Source organism: Galeopterus variegatus, unplaced genomic scaffold (genome assembly GCF_000696425.1).
Source record: "Galeopterus variegatus unplaced genomic scaffold, G_variegatus-3.0.2 Scaffold6945, whole genome shotgun sequence".
Classification (NCBI taxonomy): domain Eukaryota; kingdom Metazoa; phylum Chordata; class Mammalia; order Dermoptera; family Cynocephalidae; genus Galeopterus; species Galeopterus variegatus.
The window spans coordinates 21,940-48,886 of NW_007733056.1; the positions used below are offsets into that span (position 1 = coordinate 21,940).

The following is a 26,947-nucleotide window of genomic DNA, read 5'->3' on the forward strand; positions in this document are numbered from 1 at the left end:
ATACTAAGTTTCCATTTGTATTGTCAGGGCTAGGGCTCAAACCCTTCAAACCCATTGTACAAAAGGGATCACCAGACCCCTCACATGCCAGGCTGAGTCACCAGACCCTTCACATGCAGGTCCAAAGGCTAGGTAATTGGGAAAGGTCACAGGAGCCATTGGCAGATGACACGAGCTGTCCTCAGCAGCAGTGGTGGTGGCCTCCCAGAGGGTCCCAGAGGCCCTGGCAGCAACAGCTGGCAGCAACAGCCTCCAGCAGCAGTAGCGGCCTCCCCGTTGCTCCCCCCTTCACCCAGGAGCATCCGGGGGTGGAGGGCACTGTGAATCAGAGCCACTCATGCTTTATACATAAGTCCACAACCTAGGACACCTAGGTGCACATGCGCAATTACATTAGCAATAGCCAAGGAACACCTGGGCTCACGTGCATATTTATATCAAAAGCAAGATTCTGAACATCTGATAGGTGAACATTTCCTTCACTTTCCCTATAATCTTTAAAGCTGAATTTATTTCCTTTTTATGAATATCTCACATGAAGTTTTCTGTAGATCATATATTAAGAAATGTAGCACATTGCCTAAAAGTATTCATTGACAGACAGGAAGCCACAAATGATTTAGTCTAGAATTTAAGTAAAACATAGCTAGGGTTACTGTAAGAAGATAATGACAAAGGGCACTGAAATGGTCACTCCCACTTCCGGATGTACTGTGGACCCTCTATAGATCATGCCGTCACTAAAGAAGGAAACTGAGTCAGGAGGACAGAAATGATAATAAAAATGTAAATCATCTCTAATTGCTTTTTTGTCAATTGAAATAAATTTGTTTTTAATCTTCAATTGTATAGTCTGTGGCAGTTCAAAGCCTTAATCTTTTTCTTGCTAATTCATTTATCCTCTTCATCTTTAATGTGATAGTAAACTTCACAAACACCTGTTTCCAGCACCTTTCTTTGTTCTCTTCGCTTTGTTTTTTTCACTGTTTGCTTTGTAGGATTGCTTTTTAAAAATTCCTTAAGTTTGTATCCCTGGTGATGTCTTCTGCCTCCAGTTTTTGTATCTGGAGATGTGGTCTTCGGTCCTATTGTGGGCAGAATTCTTTGATGACCCCTAAGATTCTACCTCCTGGTATATACTTCTTCAAGGCCAGCAGGAGACTCCCTCTCCAGGTGGCTACAGTGGATTCACCTATCATAGGGTGACTCCGGGGAGCCACTATGCCAGCAACTTTGCCATCTAAAGGAACCTAATCAAGCAAGTGACTACCCTGTCATATTCGCAGGTCCTGATCAACACAAGTGGAGGAGATGTCTCCAAGTAGCTGGTAGATATTACTGTCATTGTTGTTATACCAAGCTCTGATATCTTGAGCCTGAACTGCCACTCCCTAGTAAAATAAGTATGGCTTTTGGCAGGTGTACACAAAGAACCATAGGTTTACTTTTCACAAGTGGAGGCATCAACATAAATTCTAAATGAGCTAATAAGTTAATAAGTTTGTACATATGATGTCTGCCTGTACTTAAGTCATCTAATCACTTTGCAACATATTTAATATGGTAGCTTTGGGCTTCAATTAATGTGAACACAAGAGTGAGTTGTTGGAATTTCATCAGTCTTCAGTCTACCCTGTATAGCTGTGAGAGAAGAAGGGGCTTCAAGTCAGAAAACAGGTTCAATTTGTAACTGAGTGATGCTGGGTAAGGTTTCCTTTGATCAATGTGGGTTACATTATTTCATCTACAGGGTCTCTTTGAAGATCAGCATCAACATGAAGTATGACGTGGCTCCTAGTAGAAACTCAATAAATGGTGGCTACCATCCTCACGTTCCCTATGAGTAAAAAGTATAATTCGGAAGTGTGAAGTGCCACTACCATCTAGTGGCAGTGGCCAGAAATGTAGTTCCAGAGTAATAAGTGGAAGTGTTTGCCCCTGGAGCAGCCTCTCCTCCCGTTTTCCACGAGAGACTTTGTAAAGTAAGGCAAATCACAACTAAAGCCAAAATGTTTCCTTATTTTAGTTATTATTTTAGTTATACTAAGTTTCCATTTATATTGTCAGAGCTAGGGCTCAGACCCTCCAAACCCATTGTACAGACTGAGTCAACAGACCCCTCACACGCAGGTCCATGCTAGGTAATTGGGAAAGATTCCAGCAGCTGTTGGCAGATGACATGAGCTCAGTCCTCAGCTTCCTCAATGACAGCAGCTTACAGGGCCGGTGGCTTACAGGCCCGGCAGTGGCCTTGCAGAGGGTCCCAGGGGCACTAGCAGCTGCAGCAGCATCCAGCAGTAGTGATGGCCTCCCTATGCCCCTCCCCCCCACGGCGGGGCATTGCGCGGGGATGGGAAACACCATGGGTCAGAGCCACTCATCCTTATACTTAAGTCCATAACCCAGGACACCTGGGTGCACATGCGCACGAAACACCATGGGTCAGAGCCACTCATCCTTATACTTAAGTCCATAACCCAGGACACCTGGGTGCACATGCGCACTTACACTAGACGATCACCAAGGAACACCTCAGTGCATATGACCATTTACATCAAATGCTCGGCAAGATTCTGAACATCTGAGGGGCCCTGACCATGTTTCCTATATTATCCCAACAGACTTGAACCCCAATACCCTAAAGCACCCACTGTCTCCAAATGGATTAACTCTTCCCATCAGAATCTGGAATGACACTAGGTATGTGCCATCCTTGGGGGAGTTGAGAAAATAGTCATTCAAACCATGGTCTGTGTTCTGTGGTTCAGATGAGAAACCCAGGTTGAGAAAATGAGATCTAATTTAGCAGTAGTCAGTATTTACTGAGAGCTTCCCCCCATACAACATGTGGAACAAGAAGTCAGATTCTTCTTTATATGACTTGCATTTCTGTCATCTGTCTGAGACTTTATCGTGGTTCAGTATGTTTGTTTTACACATTATAAGATATCATGCGATAAAAACAAATACTGTACCCACCGCATTCCATAAACTGACCGTGCATAGTATGTTAGCTAATTACAACATACATAAAAATATTTAAAATGAATTTCTCGGGAACCTAAGACATTGGCTTACAAATGTGTGAATAAAACCCCTGTTTATTAATCTCTTTTTAAAACACTAATATTTGCATGTTTGCTTTACAAAGCTCTACCATTCTGATGGTGTAATGATGAAAATTGCATTTAATAAAATTCATGGAGCATCATTTATTTCAGGCAAATTCCAGATTGATCTGCAATACTTTATGTTTGCACAAACTATATATCACTTCATACATTATCAAGAATCAGAAAAGTTTTTAACTATCAATTGCTGGCTGGAAATTTAGGGCAAGAAATAAAAACCACCAATTGAAGATATCTCATCCATTAGCACTTGGCATAATCTTGGTCAGATATTATAGACTCGATAACTACTTTTTAATTAATTCAACAGCCTCTTTTCCCATGTTTTATCATTGATGTCACTTTTATTTTTCTTGGATAGAGAATAATGAGTATTTCTTCCATTAGAGTTGTTATTCACTAAGGGTAATGATTTATTCTTCCATGTATCATATGTTTGTTAGAGAAAATGTATTGAGCTTTCATACAAGACTCTGTGCTAAGTCCTATTTATGCTATGTATGCAGAAACTGGTGGCCCATGGCCAGAGTTTAAAATGTAGAGTGTTTCAAGTTTCTGAACCAACACTTGAAAATGAGGATTACACATGAATTTGTAGATTTACAACTTCCCTAGAAAAATTAGGAGATGAGTTGACCAGAGCTTACATTGAATTCTCACATAGCAACTGTTCATTGGAACCAAGTAGCAGCAGTTCACCCGAGATGGTGCCCCTGAGATGGAGCCCCTGAGATGCATCACCTGAGATCGTATGTGCACTCAAGTTTGCCCTAGTTCCTACCACCCAACAAAGTTACACAGCTCCCCTTTTTGTGTTTCCAGCCTGGTCTCATCTTCTTCAGCAATGTGGCACTGCCTGCAATCTTTGATAGCTCTCTTTCAATCCCACCCCTGTGCAATTCATCAGCAGTCCTGCCAGCTCCATGTCTATGTTTTTCACAAAAGTTAGTGCGGATGTGCTTCTCCATCCACACTAAGGACATGGTTGAAGTCAGTGTCTCCTCTCACCTGGTGTTGGGAAAATATAGGAAAAATGGTCAGGGCCCCTCAGACTTTCAGAATCTTGCCGAGCATTTGATGTAAATAGGCATACGTGCTCACGTGTTCCTTGGTGATCATCTAGTGTAAGTGCGCATGTGCACCCAGGTGTCCTGGGTTATGGACTTAAGTATAAGGATGAGTGGCTCTGATCCACGGCCCCTCCCATCCTCACGATGCCCCCCCCATGGGGGGGGACATGGGAAGGCCACCACTGCTGCTGGATGCTGCTGCTAGTGCCCCTGGGACCCTCTGCAAGGCCACTGCCACTGCCAGACCTGTAAGCCATCAGCCTTGTAAGCTGCTGCTGCTGCTGAGAAAGCTGAGGACTGAGCTCATGTCGTCTGCCAACAGCTCCTGGAATCTTTCCAATTACCTAGCGTGGACCTGCGTGTGAGGGGTCTGGTGACCCAGTCTGTACAGTGGGTTTGGAGGGTCTGAGCCCTAGTTCTGACAATATAAATGGAAACTTAGTGTAACTAAAATAATAACTGAAATAATGAAACATTTTGGCTCTAGTTATGACTTGCCTTACTTCACACCTGGAATGCCACAATAACCTTTCTAGTTATTCTCTGCCTCTCACTCTTGCCTCACCTGCAAACCATTCTGCACACAGTAGCCAGATCAATCTTCTTAGGGCTCCAATTTAATCAAATCAACCCCCTCCTTCTAAAAATCCTACAGTGCTTCTCACTGAAATTAGGATAAAATACAAACACCTTAGTGACCTGAAAGACCTTAGTGACCTCTTGAAAGACCTATAAGAGCTGCCCCTTCCCTCCATCACTGAACCGCTTTTCATCCATTCTGGCCCCAGTACATCACCTTACACCTGCAGAGCACAACAGGCCCTGGCTCTTCCTCTGACACTCCCAGTTGTCTGGCCTCCATGACTCTAGGACTCCACGTTTGCTGTTGCCTCTGCCTGAAGTGACCTCCACCGGCCACCTCCCTAGGGAATTAACCCTCCAGCACTGTCTCACAGAGGACTTCCTGAAGCAATTCAGATGAAGGGCTACTGCGCCCTCCCCCCAGCTCTTTATCCCTGGTTTTATCTTCTGGACAGCACTTACCACTATCCAAACTGTGTAAATTTGTTTCCAGGTTAATGTCTTTAGCCACTAGATTGTCCGTTATGATGGCAGTGATTGTATGTGCGTGTTCAAATCTGGATCTCTGGTGCCTACCACAGTGGTTGGCAGATGACAGCAGGGCCACACATATGTGCTGTATGAATGAAACAGAGGTCTCGTCTTACACAGGCAAGTAAAGCGTGACCGAGACGTCACACACATCGCTCAGGAGGTGAATGTGAACATGGCCGTGCCCAGCTCCAGATCCTCAAATTCCTCTTTTCACCTTTGCTCCCTGTTGGCCTGCTGGGTGATGTTGTCACACGTTAAGAACCAAATAAAGTGTCAGATAGTGACATTTAAAGTTAAAAGTATATAACACATTGAAAGTAAAAGTTGCTGGCCATTTCTTTATTACAAAAAAAAAAAAAAAAGAAAGAAAGAAAAAAGGAAAGAAAACACAAAAAAGAAAGGACAACTGAAGATGTGTTAAACCACCAAGGAAATGGTAGATAATTTTCCTTCACCAACAGACTTAGACACAATGGCTTCACACACAGATCACAACTTTTCTGTTTCTTGTAAATTGTTCTTAGATTGAGAAATAATCTTCTAATCCTACTTCTGTCTGCATCTCAAATAAAACTGCAGCAGCACGGGCACTAGTGACGCTGCTGTGTGCAGCTCGCTGTGCGGACAGTTTGCTCCCACGTGGTCAGTTTTGTGGTCTGAGTTGTTTGCAGACTGGTTTACCATAGTCAGTCTTCACACTTGGAAATGACACTGAATTGAGTGGATGCAGCACAATGACAGTTTAGTAAAAAAAAAAAAGCTTTATTCTAATGTTTTGGGCTTTTTTAACTTTGAATTTTAACCAGTGTCTCCTGATTTAACTTACATACAAAGCACAGTTCTCATCTGGCAAAGAGAGTTAATTAAATTAGGTGCTAACCTTTCTTGTTATAAATACCTGGAGCTCTTGCATCACAACAGTGCCATACACAGATTCTCCTTGAAAATCAACTACAGCTTAACACCATTTTTTAAAAATTAAAACTTTTTGCTAATCATCTATTTTTGCATATGGACAGATACATTATTTATTTTACTTTGTCTCATATCCTTTAAAAATTAACACAGACTCTTTTGTTTTCTAAAAAAATCCCCCAAATGTTGTATTATTATGAAACATTGAAATACTAAGGGTCTTGATTGACCTTAATATTCATACTTATCCCTTATTAATCAATGAATATTTTTCAAATACTGTCCTAAGTCAAATACTGTCCTAAATATCTTTGCCATTTTATTTCATCTCTTTCCTCATAACTCCGAAGATAAGCTTTCATAATTTCATTCCACGATTACTTCTGAGCACTATCACATTCCAGGTACAGTCCGAGAACTGGGTACACAGGAGTAAACAAAACAGACACAGTCTCTGTTCTTGCTGAGCTTCTAGTGCAGGGACAGAAGCAATTTACAAATAGGGACTATACCGTATGTATGTCAGATGGTGGCAAGGACTAGGAAGAAACAGCAAACAGGATAACAGAGAGAAGAAGGGTGTTTGCTGTGAGCAGGCGAGGCCTCTGTGAAAGTCATGCTGCATACAGATCTGTAGGACATAGGACCAAACAGTTCTGACCTAGGCGCTCCCACCCCCTTCTCCATAGTTCTGAAGACTAACTATAGAATGTGCTGGGAATGCAACACCTCAAGATAAGGGTAGCTGGTCAGATCAGCTGGGACTCTGTGCCAGTTTCCTCCTGGGAACAGGATGCCTTTCATTGCTTCAGCCCAGTGATACCAATCACCCCAGAGTGTAAAAACCAGGGAGGGCTGCTTTCTGGTGTCACTCAGCAAGTGGGGCATGAACAGGTGAGACTCCATCTATCCCAGGCAGCTTTCCTGAGCTTCAGGGGACCAGCTCACAATGAGTCCCAGGCAGTTGTTGTCCCTTGCTGCCTTAATCTGCTGCATGTAACTCATTATGTGTGAGTGTGTTCTGTTTCACCAAGCTCAGACAAGCTGGTGGCCAGTGCACAGTGAACCTGCTTCACACGCAGTGAGCAAGCCTGTGCATATCTGAGAGGAGATCATTTCTGGCAGAGAGAAGGGCAGGATCAGAAGACCTGAGATGAAAGCATACTTGACATGTTTGAGACACTGGTGTGCTAGAGCAGTTTGCAAAGTGGAAAAAGAGTGAGAAGCAAGATCAAGGGGAGGTGGAACATGGTTTATGCTAGACATTGAAGAATATCATTAGGACATTTGTTGCTTTACCAAGTGATGTAACACATCACTGGAGAGTTATAAGCAGAAGAGAGAGGTAAGCTAACTTTAAAAAAGAATGAGTCTAGTTTCTGTGTAGGGAACAGGTGTATGGAGGGGAGGGGCAAGAGCAGAAGTACGAAAGTGAGCTAGGAGAGATTTGCAAGACCTGATGGTTGCTGAGACCTGTGATTCACAGTAGAAATGGACGAATGGTTGAATCCTGAATACAATGTTAGACTATGTGGGTTTGCTGATGGATGTGGGACAGGAGAGAAGAGAAGAGTTAAAAATGACTATACGTTTTTTTCAGCGTAAGCAACTGGGAGAAAGAAACTGCCATTTTCTAAGAAGAAGAAAAAAGATGGTGGGAGGAATAGGTTTTGGAGAAAACATCCAGAGTTTGTATTTAGGCATGTTATGTTTGAGATGCCTACTGAATTCACAGTCTCTACTGTGTCAAGTGGACAAGCAGATATACGAGTCTGGGGTTCAAAGATGTCTGAGTACAGAACACTTTGGAAGAAGTCAGCGTGTGGATTGTGCTTAAACTACTGGACCAGCGTGAGTGCAGATGGAGAAATGAAGACTGAGAAGACCCGAAGCAGTCCAATATTTATATTTGAGGGACACTAAGTGGCCTCAGCCAAGGGACTGAGAAGGCAAGAAGAGTAAGATAGGAGGAGAACCAAGAAGTGATTTCCAGGGAGGCAATGAAGGAGTCTTCGCAAGAAGAGGGCGTCCAGTGCCAACTACAGGGCAGGGTAGGGGAGTTCTGAGAGTGGACCACCAGTGTGACAATATGGTTGTCACTGTGAACCTGCCTAGAGATATTTTGGGTGAGTAGGAGAAACTAAAGCTTGATTAGACCAGGCTCAAGGGAGATCAGAACAGGATTTGGAAGTAGGAAACATAGCCAAGTTTTAAAAGTGTTTTTTTTTTTTTTTTTTTCTAAAGAGAAAAGAAATGCTTGAAAGAAGGAGATGACCAGAAATATACTAGTCCAAGATGCCCTACAGCTCTAGGAAGTAAAATATAAATATGGATAGTTCTGTAAATTTAAACCAACTTATGTTTAATATGAAAGTATTTAAAATATTTTAAATCTCTTTTTTCTCATGTAAACTTAGTCCTTCCTTTTCTCTCTCTCCCTCAGGAAATTGATCACAGTAGCATAAAGTTAATTTCAAAATATACTATTGCCTCATGATAAACTTGTCCATGATCTTAACATAGGATAAAACCTAGGTAGCAAAGTAGATGTTCTCTCTCAAGTGTTACTTAAAATCTGTTACAGTAAGATAGAAGGAGGTAAAAAATTAAGTCTGTCTCTATGTGTATGTGTATATATACATATATATATGTTTGTGTTCATGCATAGGTTTTTTAAAGAGGGAGGTGATCTTAATGATTTTCAAGCTCCCTTTACTTTCTAGAATATTCTACCATACTAAAAAAATTGTAGTTTTTTCTCCAATATTTACCATATTTTTTGACAAAGAAAAAGCTGCAAGACATAAACATCTATATTTAACAGAAAGAAAATATTTTCATAAGTTTATAAATTTATCAAAATTGGTTAGCCTCAGGGCCAGCCCGGTGGCGCACTGGAGAGTGCGCCGCTTGAGAGCGCAGCGGCGCTCCTGCTGAGGGTTTGGATCCCATGTGGAGACCGGTTCCCGCTCACTGGCTGAGCGCGGTGCGGGCGCAACACTGAGGGTTGCGATCCCATTACCGGTCAGTAAAAAAGACAAAAAGGAAAAAAAAAAATTGGTTAGCCTCATATTTAACAATATAATACTTATATCCTCCTAACTAAATTGACTGTATAGCTATATTCCTTATTTTTAAAAACAATTTAACTTATTCAACGATGGAAAGTAATACAGAAAGAGAGAGGTGATATATAATTGATAGATTATAGACATAGATAGGTAACCATATATGAGGATATATGTGTTTATATGTGTGTGTGTGTATGTATATATATATACACACACATACTGACTTTATCATCTAGGGACGTTATTGTCTTATACTTTTGGATCAATAATGTCACATATTTGATAAGTTCCTTTTCTGATTACATGCAGATATTCTCAGATTTTAATTGTTTGCAATCCAATATGCAGAAGTAAATTGGTCCCTAGAAAGTTAGTATTAATTTTTCTATGGCATCACCAATCAGTTATGGCTAGGTTCTCTGGCTAGTGCCCATAAGGCATTTTAATTCATAAACAACTTACTGGTGTACACTAGAACCATATAGCATTCCCTTCTTCCCTCTACAGAGTATACATATACTTGTTTCTTTTGGAAGACATATTCCGCAGTTCTAACTAGGAGTGCCTTAAGAAATTCCAACCCCAGTAAGCAAGTCAAGATCGTACTAAAAACTCCTTTATTTATGCCCTTTTTCACTTATAAATAAGGAATTTTATTTGTTATTGATGGACCCAGTAGATTGGGAAACAAAATATTAGTGGAATTATGCAAACTGTGGGTGGGAAACAGAAACTCTTCAAGGGCAGGAGTTGTCCCAGCTTCCATAGGAAGGAGCAGGAGCTCTAATTTGTGGTTGCCAAAATGAGAATTCTGTCCCACAGAGAAAATGGGCAGGGCAGGCTGTAGGAAACCTAGTCATATAGCTAGAGCATACATGTATTTCTTATTATCTAATTCTCATTTTTTACAGTCACCCAGGTGTATGCAAAGAAACTTCTGTAGGAATTCTCTCTCTCCTATACTCCTGACTACAACATCCTCTTAATTTCACCTCTTAATTTCCTCTGAAATCTGTACCATCCTTTTTTTCCACACTTAATTTATTGGAATTATTAAGAAATCTTGCTTGGACTAACTCGATGCCAGGGTTTCTGTTAGCTGTTTTGTTAGGGGACTTCTCAGGAGCTGGAGTGAGTGTGTAGTAACACTGTATTCATTTAGCTATGTCCATTCTGTGTTTCACATGAGACTGGAGAGTATTTGTAAATGGCAAGAGCAATACTGATGGTGCTTCTTTTCTTCCTGAATTACCTGCCCAACTTTCCCTTAACATGTTGCCAAATGGCTCACAAAAGTAGATAAGCTGTACTTTGCAATAAAATATTAAACCAAAATTTTAATTTTAAAGAAGAAATTTTTATGTGCCATCACCAAGCTGGCATCACGACACTTAGCCATCACTGTATATGTTGCAAAATGTGGATTGTGCAGGTTTACATGTTAGTAGTATTGTGAAGTTCTATTTTCCCCAAGCTACTCATTTAGTTATGGAAATGTCCTCTGTTTTATTTATTCTTTTTAGCATTTATGTCATGCACACATGTCAGATGGTCCAACCAGGTGATTTCTAAAGATAAGCTGCAGAACAGGAGTTTGCAAGATCTAGGTCTACAGACAATTCGATGAGGTAAATGATAAAGAATTATAATATTTTGTGTCATTTCACTGCTCTTATGTAATGCAGGACATAAAAGAATTCTGTCTTTACAGTGAAGGCTACTTATCGTGAATTTTCCACAGGCCCAATTGTACTGTTCACTGCTCAGCATCAGTGGCAAACAACTTACAGACACTTGCTTTGGCCAACTGAAAACACTTAACTGCAAATCACAGCCATTTGACAATAATGGTGTTCATTATATTAAAGGGCTATTGGAATCTCAAATAGAGTAAAGCTTTTGTTGGGAAAAAAGTCACATTTGTGAAAAGGCAAAGGAAACAAGTTATTTAGCAGCAGAATTTATTGACCAGGAAAGGCAGAGTGAAGCAATGGACGCGATTGTAGTAATGGAGCTTGGTAACGTAAGTTGGGGTGAGCACACAGTGAGAATGCCGGGGCAGTGCAGGAGATCTGGGGAGATTTTGCTCTCAGACAGTAGTTATTCAACATACTGATGACATGTCACATGATGCTGAGGAGAATTTCTGTAATAAACTAAAGAACAGCTTCTCCATCAAGTTAATAGTTAACAGATCTCACTAATGTAAATGGTAGTAAAATTTAAGTAATTATTTTCCTGCTGAGCATGGGTGCTTTAAATAAACTAAGGCCATGATATATTTAATGTTTTGCCTTCATATCTGGCAACAAAAGCTCCATCTTAGAGAAACTGTTGGAGAATATATACAGATAGTGCCCTCATGAGAGATTTTTGCCTCTATTGTAAAAAAGAAAACAACATCAACAAAAACCTTAGCAAATTAAACAACCAAATTCTTGATGTCACAACACATTGTTTTCTTCACAGTGAGGTTCTACTGTCAAAAGCTTTTGGACAGTGCTACAAAAAAATCATTAACTTTATAAAACAAAAACTAGTTCACTTAAGAATATTTAAAGACTGTGTAAAAAGCTGGACAAATTCAGAGTAAACTTGGGAATTACGGAAGATGGCAAAGAGTTGCAGAAATTAGCCTTAAAGTTCGTGTAACTTTCTGTCACATAAAGGTTTTGAAAGAGTTTTTGCAGCTCTGTGAATAAAATGATTTGACATCAAGTCAAATGTACAGAATTTAAGGAGATGTTGAAATGCAGTGCGATCCTGTTGGTGTGTGGTTCCTAAAATCCATTACCTTGACCTCACCAGTCTCCATCCTTTGCCCAGTGCCATTTGTTTATTTCCTTGTTGTTTGCTTTTTATGCAATCACTACCTGAAATCTTGCTATTTGTTTACTTATTTATTTGCTGCCTCAACCTCACTTGGACATGTGCTCCACGATGAGCCAGACTTGCAACACTGCTTCCCCATGCCCTGGACAGGTCACAGAGAGGCATCCAGGAATGCTTGCTGGATGAATGAGGAAATGAACAGGCAATCAGAGTACATGTAGTATGCGTTCTGATGTTGCAAATCTTTGCTTCCACTGTGAAAACTGAAGCACCGCATCATATAAATGTGTCTCTGTTTCCCTCTAAACAGATAATGAATCATTTCTTAACTTAAAGTGAACACAGTGAGATCCCTTTCTCAAAACTCTCCAGTCACACATTTGACAAGATAAGCCTGAATCTAATTTTAATTACCTCGCTACATGCTTTTAAAGCTGAAGGCAGTATAGGGTAATGGTTAAGAAGGTAAACTTAATCACTTTGTGATTCAGTTTTCTTATCTTTAAAAAGGAAATAAAAATAGAGCCTAAGGCATTAGGGTGTTCAAGGATTCAGTGAGATAATAAGCATAATGTCTAAAGCATGTTAATTTCTCAAGATTGTCCTCTGGATTTTTCTTTTTTTGTGTGTTATAGCATCCCCCTTTCCAATTCCAATGAATGAATTAATGTTTTGAAAGCCAGTATAGTTTTTGTATTTATGAGTCATTCATTGGGTTTAAGCCTCAGAGTAGATGTGGTGGGTAAGTGCTTTAGGATTCAGTGGACTGGAATGAACTAATCTGCCCACTGAGAACCTAGGAAAACAAAACAGATTTTACTGAATACATGATTTTCATTGCAACCATGTTTGTAAAAACCTATATTTACCTAATTATTGCTTCTGTAATGGTAAAGCTTTGTTTTCATATGTGTGTGTGTGTATTATTTTTTTAGTAAAGGTATAAAAGTTTTTCCTGAAAATAGATTATGCTTTTCATGGCCCATGTTTGATACTAAACCATAGTATAGCATGGTTTGTCATCCTACATGACAAAGACATAATGATGACGAGATATTCAGGGCAGTGTATCATATCAGTTCTGTGTTAAAGTTCATAATGAGTGTTGATAATACAATGCATTATGTGATATGATCATGCCAATTATGATGTGTGTGAACTCCTGTCATTCCAGACTTGGTTTTAGAACTGAAAAGCAAGGCTGATCACTGTGGGCCCTGAGGACAGACCTCATGAGTTCCACAGTGGCTGGGATGTACCAGCTCCAGAATGAGAAAGAAGTTTCACAGCAATTGTTTAGAAAAACATAAAGAGATTTGCAGATTCATGTTCCAAACTGCTGGAAGAAATGGCAAAAATCTCAGAACAAGTGGCAAAGAACTTCTTTGCATAGAGGAGCTTTGAATCCATCCTAACCTCTAAGACACAGAGATGTGACTTCCTGCACAGGGATCATGCTATCTGTGGAAAAGACAGTATTATGATTTGGAAGGAAGGGCTGAGGGAATTATTAGAAACTTAAAAATATATACTCACAGAGAAAGTTTGAAAACTGATGTAAATATTCATCATCCACATAGCATGAAGAAATCAGATCACTTTATATGAGGGTACTTCAAAAAGTTCATACAAAGATTCATATTATCTTTTAATTCTATTTTTCCATGACTTTTAAAAGTACTTTCATATTCTTTCTTTTTTTAATTTATTTGAATATTTTAAAATTCAGGAAAATTAGATCACAACATTTTAAAATAAGTAGTATATGCTAAATTAAATAGTTCTTAAAACTTTATGTGTATTTTGTAAAGTGATATTGTTAGGCAGTTATAAAGGTTCCTCTGAATTGAGATAACCTGTCTTTATGTATTTGAAAACTTTGCTAAGAAGACACCAAAGCTCTTTTGATACGGATAAACCATAACGTGAGGGAGATATGGGGATTTTGAAATATGACATTGTAATGAATTGAGAGTTCACATCTAATGCATATTCTACAGAGATCCTTTCTGTTGCAAAAATATTTACATTAACATACTTTGTTCCCATAATCCATATGTATCTGCTGTTTTGCAACCAGACGGCTGGTCTAGGTCCTTGGTCAAACCAAGAGAGGAGAACCTGACCTGGGACCAATCCAAGCCCACAGCATGGTGAGCGCACCCAGCCAGAGAGAGGAAAAAAAAAAAAAAAAGAGAGAGAGAGACCAATGAACATGCACATAATAGGACTTCATCGTGCAGAGAGCATAGCGCCCATGTGTGCACACAGACGGCCTGGAGAGAACGTGAGAACGCCCCTGCGTTCCTAAGGGGAGGGTACATACATTGTTCTGGGACAGGGGTGTTTCTCTATCCTGAGGGTAGGGTGGGGTGGTTAAGCTGTTGCCAGCACATTGTGAGTCTATTAACTGCCAGGCACAGAGGTGGCAGTGCTGATCCAGTCTGAATTTCATGAGCGCCTGCCTGGGGTGCATCCCTATTTCATCTCTGCCTCGGTTTTAGAGAATGAATGATCTACATAAACTCAACTGGCATAAAATGTAGTTCCACTTTTTAGTAGAGAAGAATAAGAATAATATGAATTAATTTTAAGAGACATCTTATTTGAAATTAATTAATTTTAAAAGATTCACTATTTAAAATTAAAATAAATATTTTTTATTTCTTGATTGTTAGAGGAGGTAGAAAATCTATTGTAAGTTTTTAAAATAACATGGAAGAGAATTCATATTCTAGAAGTAGTTTACCACCTATTTAGAGATGTCACTTATTGTTTGTCATTTATTGGTGATTTTAAAGAGGAACACTGAAGAGTCGAATATATTCAAGCAACAGATATTATTTCTAAAACCAGCCAACCAACCAACAAAGGATTTATGGAAAAGGAAAGAAAAAAAAAGACCAACTCCAAAAGTCTTTCTTTAACGTAGGGTTGGTCTAAATGCAATGCAATATTAATTTATGTGTCCATGAGAATATACTTAAGATAGACTTTGCACTGACAAAGCAATATTTCAGAGCTGCAGGTGTACCATCACCACAAGCTTGCTGAAATGCAGATATGCTAGCCATTTTATTTCAGGGATTTTTACAATAGTTTGGAGGTCACTGGCTGCCTTTTTAAACGGCTTTGTGACAGAAAGTGTGTGCCATGGTAGTTGATTCATAATCTAATCCTACATCTGCTCAGTGTCTTAGTTTCTTTACTCTTAGGCGAAGAATCTGTAAGAGATATTTATAAAAGGTGCCTCAAAACAATAGCACTGTAAAGGCAAGATTGTGACTGTGATACAGACTTCGAATATCCAATTATTACAATTCTTACTTGTTCAGAACAACGACCGTAATAATGATTTCCATCACAGTATTGCGTATGCAAGAATTCAGAAGCCACTTGAATATCTGTTAACTTGGAATGGGTAAACAAGTTTTAGTACACCCATAGTTACAAATATTCTGAAGACACTGAAGTATGTGAAGTAGACCTAGTGAAGTAGACATTAAATTAATGGATCTAGATGATGTTCATGTTTTATTAAGTGAAAAATAAGTAAAAGATTGGAGAATAATGTTTACAGTATTCATGTTCCCATTAAAAATGATTACACATATACCACATATACACACACAAGCATATGCACAATATTAATGGTTATATAGTCATGGAAAGGCAGATTTCTATGTAGAGGGGCACAGAGTAGCATTTAATTTGTTTGTATATTTAATTATGAAATTATGGATGACATTACTTTCTACATGTTTTATTTATCAAAAATAATTTAAGTAAACACTCATAATTTTGAATGATACTGTGTGCTCTTAGGGTTATATCATGAGTTCCTTACTACTGTATCTCATTAGTGTCTGGGTCAGCATTTTACATAATATATAAAGTATAGAAAGAGAAGTTAGGGAAGAATTCTCTATAAGAGGAGCAACTGAGGAGGCAGGGAGAAGTGTTATATTTTATTTCAAAACAGCAAAGGAAAGAAAAGCTGATGAGAAGAAAGGTACACATTAGAAAGTGGCAGGAAACATCTTAAGAAACTATTCAGACTAGTCTGATATGAAGTTAGCAGAGGGTAAGATAACATTAACGACAAGTTGGCAAGTGGGTGGTGCAAACACAGTTGGGTTTGAGGATGATGAGGAGAGAGTTCTGGAGCTGGTGTTGGGACAGAATGGGCTGCAGTGAGCCAGCGCCAGGTGGAGGGGGGCAGAAAGGCAGGCAGCACACAGAAATCTGAAATTGACAGAACTGGTGACCCCACGGTCCATGCTCTGATGGCAACCAGAAGCTACTGTTCCTGTGACAGTGTCAACAGTTGTGGTCAGTCCAGAGACCAGCTGACCAAGCAGGAGATACAGCCAGTGATGAGGCACCTAAGTTTTCCTGGTCTGTTAGATTCGTTACCTTAACCTGGCTTTGTTAACTAGAGTGTTGAAAGCTTCAGAACTTCCACAGATGGAAAAGATTTGGGGGGGGTCAGGTGGGGGATAAATAAATCTACAAGGTGAGCAGAAGCGATTTGAACAGCATGTTAAGAAGGGTCTCGGAAGGCTGGAAGTACCACACGATCAGCCAGAAAGACTGGGCACCATGCAGCAGCTGGGATGCCTTCAAGGGAACACTCTTCAACAATAACCTGACAGTGGTGAACAGAGCGATGGGGACAGGGCCTTCAGGGAAAGCACCCAGAGCACCTGTGGTGTTATCAGAAGCATGAAACTCCACACGAGCCAGTAAGAAGGGAAGGAGTACCGTGCACACGCAATCTGCAGCCAGGGCACCACCAGTGCACGTGCTGGAGCCACCCTCAGCTACGGCAGTAGGACCCGTGAAAGACAACGGCAAGCGTTGTTAAACTGTGAGCAAAACCTGGGCCAGGAGACAAGCAGAGCGGGAGGGAAACGCTTCTGCACAGGTGGAGCGAAAGACGGAAGCTTCAGTGATTCACTCTCAGTCACCATCTCTGATGAGGGTGGGTGGGGGCAGGCGGAGCCCTGGAAATTCAGGGAGGTGGAGAAAGATGGGCAACTCAGGAGCCTTGTCCTTAAATCCCACATCTGGATGGGCTTGCTGAAACTGCTTCGCTGAAGATTTGTGTAATTGTAGTTCATTTTCTTTAATCCCACAAGGCATGCATGCTTAAAATCTAAATTTAAAATACATATGTAGGTACCTATACACTCTCACTGATAATTTATATTTCATATATGAAAGTATTTTTTAAAATATGTGCCAATCAGAACTTGAATTTTCCCTTTTCTTCCACTTTTTAAATCTATACATACAGTTTTAGATTTATATATACACATACACACATGGAGAGAGAGAGAGAGAGAGAGAGAGAGAGAGAGAGAGAGAGAGAGAGAGAGATTATAGTTTTAAGACACACAACTTTGGTGCCAGATCTTTTTCCATGAAATATATATAGTTGAACATTTTAATCATACTGTGCAAGGTTCCACAGTCAGCCAAAGGTAAGATTAAAACAGCTTCCATAAAGAAAATATTTGAGAGGATCATATTCTCCCAATGTAAATGAGAAAATATTAAAACTGGTGATTTTATTTCTGACAAAGGACAAAGTGAGTAAGACAGAGGCAGCTGATAGTGAATTTATGCTTCAGATATTTTAAAATCTGTATTATACCACACGTACACTTACTACATAAGACTCCGCATAATACTCAGTAACACAGACAGGAACTATTTGGAATCGTAAATGTCCTAAATGGATTTCATAAAAATGTAATATTTACTTAAGAACACTTTAGTTTGTTAGGTTTAAAATTTAGAAGTGATCCTGTGGGATGATATAATTGGTTCAGTTCTTTAGCAAAAACTGTCAACTAAAATACAGACTTTTCCTTGCACACACACACACACACACACACACACAAGCCTATTACAAATAGAAAAGTTCAAAATCACTTTATTGACTTTAGGGCTGCCACAAGAACACTAAAGTGTGTGCTGCATGTGTCTCCTGTTAACGAAAACAAAGATTTCATCTCTCCACTGTAAGCACCTTTAAAACAAAGGTATGACTTATTCTTTAACTTCTCCTGCCCCTTAGGTTTTTTCAGATGCTGAGCACAGAATGATCTTCAGAAGGGTAGAAATCCTGTGCTCCCTTCCTCTCCCTTCACTGCCTGAGGGGCTGCACCCTGTTGACAGCTGTCAGCACACTTCACACTTCAGAGGAAACCAGATAAACAATTACCAGGTCATTAACACCGTCTTTCAAATACCCACATCAAAGCATCACTTACGAAATTGCTAAGACAAGCAGAACACAGTATCTAGACTTTGGAATATTATTTTTGTAAGTCTGCACATTCATGGAAATTGCTGGGTAACCTGCATCATCAGAAATACAGAACAGTGAAACACAAAGCAACACACGACGTGGAAGCCGACTGCACGTTAGCCACGACTGAGCTGCACAGTGACAAGTGCACTTTTTGTGTTACATGCAATAGATGTTTCTATGAAAATAATGTTTTGTTTATGTGGAAACATATACAAACAATATATTTGGCCATTTTTAGGACCCAAATGATATATAGATTTGTGGGATTGGTGGCTTGCAGGTAGCTATTGTTAACTTAAGGAAGAAACTGAGGCCAAATATATATAGCAAGAATTGATTGGGCCACTATCACAATTGTAACCGGGAAGACACAATCAGATAGCTAGCAGAGTTTAGCACTTTATAATCACAAGAACAGGGGAGAGTCAAAGGAGAGAGAAAGACATCCCCGCCTAATTACTTCATCAGGCTTTCTATTGGTTGTATAGGACTTGCAGATTGGAGGTTGTTACTAGGTTACATCCTACATGCAGAGATCTAGGGGAAGGATTACATCGTAGTCATTTTATAGCTTTCTGGCAACATCTTGTCTGCTTCTAAGTAAAATGGTCTCATGATAATGTCGTCTAGGACTACTGGATGTGACTACTGATTTATCCCAGATCTCCCAAGACACTGTAATTTAGCTGACCTGGTCAGAACAGATTCTTTTGGTTATCATTTTACACATTTTTTACATAAGAACTTTAATTGTGGCAGTCCACCCCGCCTCCCTAGTGGGCTAAAACAACCAAAGCTTGGTTGTGATTACGGTCATTTCTTCGTTATCATTTATTGGCCCTTGCTATTTGCTAAACACTGTGCACAGGACAGGAATTTAAAGAAGTTTCAGACACAGGCATGTTTGAAAAAATAATTTAAATAAATTTCATTCAAATCTAGGATTCCTAAGATGTACTATTATGTTATGTAACATTAAGAAACAAAAGTTCTTTTAAAAAATGCACGATGTTGAATTGAAGATCTGAACAAGTCACGAATGGGCCACAACAGCCTTTTACTGCGTTGGGATTTCTTTCCTCTATTTTGAGACATTGGTCATATCTCCTGCCTTCAGTTGAAATGCTTGGACTGCAGAGGTAATCTTTGTCCAATTATCTCAACTTGTGGATATTTGTTACCTTGGTCCCTCTGTAGGGTGATATAGGCCCTGGCTATAGTTTTTGGCTGTTTTCAGCTTAATTATGAATAGAATTACCTTTCACTCCCAAAGAGTTTTGGTGCAGATAATAAAGTATATGGTCAACTCACTAGATAAATAGAGTGTTGGTTTGCATGAAAATGTAGCATTATGGACATGCCTCTGGTGATGAATATTGCTTCTGTTGTCTTATGTCTGCTTCTGGTGTATGGAAAGGCAGATGTCCTAGAACAGCACACTACACTCAGGGTCTGAGAGTAGAAGAGTATGATTGGAGAAGAGGAATGAAAAACACATAGTAAGAAATGAGATTGCAGTGGTGGACAGATGAGCCATCGTGAAAGAGATTTCTCATGCAAAAACCATGGTGAATTACTGAAGGATATGATGCTGAAAATACATAGTCATAGTTTGACCTTGCTATCAACCCTGTTGAAATACAGGTATTTGTACACTCTGGTAGGAGCTTTCAGTAGCTAAGTGTTAGTACATGATAAGAATTTGGGCAATAAGTATCAAAATTTTGAATGTGCAAAAATGTTACTATAATTGCAATTCAAATAATTTGTCCTATTGAAATAATTAACAAGCGTGTGAACGTAAAGATGTCCATTGAAACATTGTTTGTGATTTCGAAGAATAGCCACAGTCTAAACATTTGTTTAGAAGAATAACCTGATAGAAATACTAAGCAGCCATTACAAAGAAAAAAAAAAACCATATCTGAATATATATATATGATATAAAGTGTCAGTTTGTGGAATCATGGAACATTATCTAAAATTGAAAGATGCCATTAAGAAGAGCAAAAGGAGAAGAGAGAGGAGAAATAAAAGAAGGAGGAAATGGAGAGAAGTGTTCTGTGTTTGCACACAGAGGTGGTGAGCACTGACTACTTGGGATTACAAAAGTTCACATTCTTCACTTTCGCTTTATATTTAAATATATCATATTTAAAATAGTGATCACACATGAATTGTACCTTATACACACATAAGCACATTTTTAGAATGTTCAGATTGATAGTGGAAGGTAGATTGGAAAGTTGGAGAGTGGAGAGACAAAAAATAGAGAGAGTAAAACAACTGAGGTGGCAAGATAGAACCAGAGAGTCATAACCTGGAGTGGTAGCAGTGAAAACAGAAAGGAGGAAATAAATTCAAAAGGAGTGAAGGAATTACTGCTCTCCTGGAGGTGACGGAGGAGGAAAGGAGTGCAGAATAAAGGTGGGTTTTCTAGACGGCATGACAAGATGAGTGGCCAGGATAAAGGTATTGGGAGAGGCAGATTGGCAGTTGAGAGACAACTAATTTTTCTTGGATCCATTCACTCAAAAGGCTATGAGGACACCTCAGAGATTCCCAGGAACCATTTCACCTGCAGTGCTGTGTTCAGATAAGCTGCTTAAATAATTGACCCCTGTAAAACAAAGAGCCCCTGAAATAATGGGATGCACAGAAAGTCAAGGTAAAAAGAAGAAACAGTGAGGTAATAATAATTATGGAAGCAGTACTAGTAATAACTTAGAAGCACTTCCATATGCATTGATTCATTCAATAAGCATAGAAATAGCATCAATTTATGTATCTATTATTATCATTATTATGATTATCTGGAAAATGAGGAAACTGAGTTAGAGAAATTTAGAACCTTTACCAAGATCAGCTAGGAAATGGGTGAAGTCAAGACTGAAACCCAGGCCTGTGAGCTCCAAATCCAGTTCTGTGTACTCTACACTAATGTCCTAGGAGACATCCAGACCCTAGAAGCATGTACTTGGGTGAAGGGGATCCCTCAGTGGATGGGAGAGGAAAGGGGGATGGAAAGGTTGGAAAAGGAATTGAGCTGGTTCTACACTAATGTCCTAGGAGACATCCAGACCCTAGAAGCATGTACTTGGGTGAAGGTGATCCCTCAGTGGATGGGAGAGGAAAGGGGGATGGAAAGGTTGGAAAAGGAATTGAGCTGGTGGGATGATACTACACACTAACTAGATATATTTCTATTACCTTTAAGTGTCTTCAAGGCAACTGTGAATTTTTCTTACAGTGTTTTTGATGGAAATTAGTGAAACATAATTGTTCTTAGCAACCTTCAGAAGAACTTTTGGCTATATGTCTCCTTGATTTGACTTTATTTAGTTAGAGAAAAGCATTTCATTTTACTCTTCTATAAGACAATGGCTTAGGGTAAAGTATCTTTTATAGGATTTTATCACCAATTTACTGATTGATTTTTCTAGCTCCTATCTACTTCCATATCATAGATGCTTGGCATTGTATTTAGAATCTGGACTCTCAGAGCACTCCAATGGGCAGTGAAAAGTAGACTGACCATCAGTGTTTATGTAGTACGTGTAAAGTCAGACACCGTGGAAAGAGAAGACTGCATGGAATGGCCAGTAAGACAAGAGTCATCATTAACTGGGCAGATGAATGAATGGCCAGGGGCTTCTAAAGAAGTGACATGACATTATTCCATAAGCTGAGTTTGCTGGTATACATGTCAGGGCTTACTTCCCTGGCTATGTCATAAATTTTATTTTTAAAAAAGGTTTTTACGTATCTTTGTTATCACTCATATCATAAAGCGCTGTGCAAGTTTATAGGAAAAATTCAGTAAATTTTTTATAGATGGATATAGTAACATGAGGAAAGGAAAAAACTAAGCCATAGAAGGAAAATATTCTATAAATAATACAGTGGGTAGGGTAAGATGGAAAGCGAGATGGTAAAATAATCACTTTGAATTAGAGATTTGTATCATATTTGTTAAAGGAAGTCTAGAGGTTTGGAGACTACAAAACAGCAATGGATTAGTAAGTTTTATAATCTTGAAAAACTTGGAAGCCCCTCCTTCTCTTTACTTACATCTTGTCCATTATTACTAATGGAGTGAACACAGACCACATGCACACACACACACACACACACACACCACACACCTGCACATGGATAGAAGCTGAACGCAAATGAGTGCCACGGCAAGCCACAAGTCAGTGAAGCCAATTTAACAAGACAAGTTAAAAGCCCCCACTGCAGAACACCCCATATGCTTATTCTCTGACTCAGTAAATTTTTATTTCTAGAAATTTTTCTGAAGGCGAAAATTCTGTACGTGTGAGAAGATTCATCTATGAGGAAGGTATGTACGCTGTTATTATTAATAATGAAAAATGTACACAGATTTATATGTTAAATAATAAATGATTGGTTAAAAGCAATAATTTCTATTCAGTGAAATACTTAGTTTTTAAAAAAATTAATTTCATTAAAGCAGAAAGGTTTTCACAACATAGTATTAAGTGAAAAAGAGCAAATGACTTAAAAGGATTTAGAGTGGGATCTCATTCTTTGCTGAATCAGGATCTTTGTCCATAAAAACCGGAGATTGCTTATTCAGTCAGAACTGGTTAAGGTTACTTCTGCATGGTAGGAATTACACATAGTTATATGTTTTCTTTATTTTATAAATATGCCTAAATAGTCTCAGTAATTATTTCTCCACACTGTTTCATTGTCATGAGATTATTTGCCACCATTTAAATATGTTTTATTTAGTCAAGTTTTTGGTTTATTTTCTATATTTTCCATCTAAAATGATATTTCCATTCAAACAAAGATTTGTTCATCATTGCTCCTCAATTATCTAAAAGAGCTAAATGAATGAGATTTTTGTTTTTGCTTCTGCTACTCATGTAATTACCATTGTGTTATAGTTTTGGAGGCTGGAATTTTAAGGTTCTCTTTTATTAAAAAGTAAAAAAAAAAAAACACTAAAAATGAGAGAAATTGCAAAAAAATGTTTAAATGTATACAATAAATAAGTAACACAGGTACCATATTAAAAAGCAAAGAAAAAATGACCACTAACTGGGCTCCAAAGACAAGAGATATTTCCACCTCCCTTTAATGATGGCCACCCCCACCACACACATACACATACATGTACCACTCATAGAAAACAAACAAGTAAAAACACTTTTTCACCTTTCTGTCTTTAGTACTGCTATAGTCTGAATGTCTGTCCTCTCCAAAGCTCAAGCAAAGAAAAAATGACCACTAACTGGGCTCCAAAGAAAAGAGATATTTCCACCTCCCTTTAATGATGGCCACCCCCACCACACACATACACATACATGTACCACTCATAGAAAACAAACAAGTAAAAACGCTTTTTCACCTTTCTGTCTTTAGTACTGCTATAGTCTGAATGTCTGTCCTCTCCAAAGCTCATGTGGGAGCTTGATCCTCAACATGGCAGTATCAAAAGGCAGGGCCTTTAGGAGGTGATTGGATTTTCAGGGTCCTGCCTCATAAATCAGTTAATCTATTAATGGTTAATGAATTAATGAGTTATGGGTGTGGACTGGTGACTTCATAAGGAAAGCACACAGGTGCATTCTTCCTAAGCCCTAACCATGCGATATTCCATGTCACCATGGTTTTCTGTAGCATCCCCACCCAGAAGAAGGCCCTCATCAGATGCGCCCCCTAGACCTTGAACTTCTCAGCCTCCAAAACTGCAAAAAAACAAATTTTGTTTCTTTATAGATTACCCAGTGTCAGGTATTCTGTTATAAGCAACAGAAAATGGACTAATACAAGTACCAATGTTTATCCTTTAGGGCATATTCTGGGCATGCAATCATTGAAGTTTCCTTTCCTCAAGCCACTTTTATTAAAAACAAAAACAGAAAACAGAAGAAAATTCAAAAACAAAAATGAGCAAATGTGGTCGACTTTTCTCCCAGGAGTGTCACTTGGAGATTTTGCCCTTCTCTGTTTCTATGGATAGCCAGTACACAAGCCTACCTGTTTAAGCACTCACACCAAGTACATGCGTGCTGTTTCTGTCGTCTGTGTCTCTGCAGTCATCCTTTACCTCTTTACTCTGCCCTGTACACTACCAACCTAGAATAATCTTCCTAGAAATGATGTCTTCGTGTGTGTGTGTGTGTGTATGTCCATGCATGCACGTGAGTGTGTAATTCACATTTTTGACTTAAAATGTAAGCAAATCAAAAGCATGCACCTTGTTTTCAACTTCCTTTTATTTCTCAGTGTCAAGAAGAGAGTACAAATAAATGAAGTTGGTTCAAGAAGTCAAGAATTGGAGCATTATGAGAAAATCAATTTTGCAGAAAGAAGAAAATTTAGATGCCCATGTGGCGGAAGAGAACTAATCTTGGGAAGGGGAATTACAGGTCTTGAGAAGAAGGTGGCCGCAAGAGCTAAACTCAGTGCACAAAAAATGCTGCAAATATTAAGCAGGATAATGGAGAATACTTGACAGTAAAAGAGCTGACACAGAGATGAGAGTATTGGAGAGGTGCCAAGGAGAAAATAATGCATCAGTTACATGCATAATGCTGATGGCCAAGAACTAAGGGAGTACTGCAATGCGTAATGAAAGAAAGCTGGGGTGGCACCTGACTTTTTCCAGCAGCACGTGATCCCTTCGTGGTTTCTGCACTGGAGAAATGTCTGGGATTGAACTGACAAGAATCCTCAACACAGTGCTCCAGGAGACAGTCATGTTTCTAACTTCTGCTTCTCAACCAATATGTGAATCCCCTCGTAAGTGAAGTATATTGAACTATATCTACTACAATTGCATTTCAAAATTCTTATACATAATATACATCATGCTACCTTCACTGTAAATGAATGCCTTTTCTATATCTGTATGAATTTTTTACTTCAAATTCTGCAAAAATCCATTAAATAATTTAAAATGTGAATGCTCCTTCCCAAGAAAGGGTTCTGATAAACAGTCAAATTTTCTTGCAAGCATTGAATTTAAAGCAGCTTTTCATATTTTTACACCAGATATTGGTGTTCATTAAATAAAAGGTTTACATTTCTGTGACTAATCACTTATCCCTCAGATATTTCTCATATCCATTTTTTTTTTTCTTCTCTCCAAACATGATACCAGTGTCCTATTTAGGCACATGTTATCTTTCATAATTTCAAAATAAAGCACTGATTTCTTCAGCTTCTAATCCTGTGCCCTTTGAATCTGGCCATGTCATTGAGGCAGAATGATGCTTCTAAGACATACACCGTGTAAAGTCATTCCGTTTTTAATAGCCTACACTGACACCTCATTTCCTTTGAGGATTAAATTTAAACTCTACCTGTCATTCAGGGTCCCATTCATCTCTTTCTGAATCCAGTCATCAAAAATAATAATAATGAGAAGGAGGTGAAGGGGGAGACAAGGAACAGAGGAGGAAGGAAAGGACGAGGAGCAGGAGAAGGACTTCATATTTGATAGAATGTTCTAGGTGCTTTAAACTTAGTATGTATTCATCCCCACAACCTTAAAAGTAAATCATCTTAATACCAAAGGAAATAAAAATGACAATGGGATTTCAAGCAGTTCAGTCACTTGACTAAATTAAACCACGCGGATGGTAAACGGTGAAAGAGGATCCTCACAGTGAGATTTCGCTTTAGAGACTCCCCTGGACACCACTCTAAGGTGCCTGAGTCACCAGCCACAACCCCTGTGTGATATTCATGTATTTATTCCTGGCCATCCCCATCCTGCCCCACCTCCTATGCCCCACACATGATTTGAAAATTTACTGAAATGCTATAATGCCTATAATCTGGCATCAGCTCAAATTTTCAGTCTTATTTACCAGCAATATTCCCAAGCAACTTTTCCTGCAACAGTGTGAAAGTATCCCCCGTTCCTGCACTGTCCCTCTCATTCTCCCAGCCTCCTTCCTTCACCCCCCCAACCCGCCCTTCTCCTTAAACATCCTCTCTGCAACCAGCACTTTCTCCTACATGAATTCCCGATTTTCCTTCACAGAATCCGGTTTCTTCTCTCCATCACCGTCCCTGTCCTCTCAACACACCATATGTACCTAATGTTTGGGGATGTTTATCTGATGGAAGCCGGGGAGTAAGAAGCCAGTTCATGGGCAAGTTTTGGGGGAACTCACTTAATGTTTTGGAAAAGTTGACACAGGTGACAGGTAGGGAGTGACCATAAGAATTATATGTGTTTCTCAGTATTTATTTACTTAATCTATTTTAAATTAATTTCATAATTTCTGCTATATGTAATGTATAATGCAATCTTTGGAGATTCATATGAAAATGTCTATGAGAATTATATAGTGCTGATATTCACTTGCCTAACGAAAGAATGTTCTGATTTTTTCAGCATTTATTCTTTAATGAAAATTTCAGATGTTTTATTTCACTTAGCATAACATCCTCCAGATTCTTTCACATTGCCAAAAAAGGCAGGATTTCTTTTTTTTTTTT

At 39.0% G+C, this 26,947-nt stretch overlaps 1 protein-coding gene across 1 annotated transcript in view; it reads right to left on the reverse strand.

Moving 5' to 3' along the window:
- LOC103606907 (CUB and sushi domain-containing protein 1-like) overlaps positions 1-26,947 on the reverse strand; it is a gene marked incomplete at its 5' end in the record, with an annotated part of 86,747 nt that overhangs the window by 7,374 nt on the left and 52,426 nt on the right. The window contains one exon of the mRNA XM_008591466.1: positions 15,463-15,546. Within this exon, the coding sequence (XP_008589688.1) occupies positions 15,463-15,546 (84 nt within the window). The remainder of the gene's footprint in view (positions 1-15,462; positions 15,547-26,947) is intronic.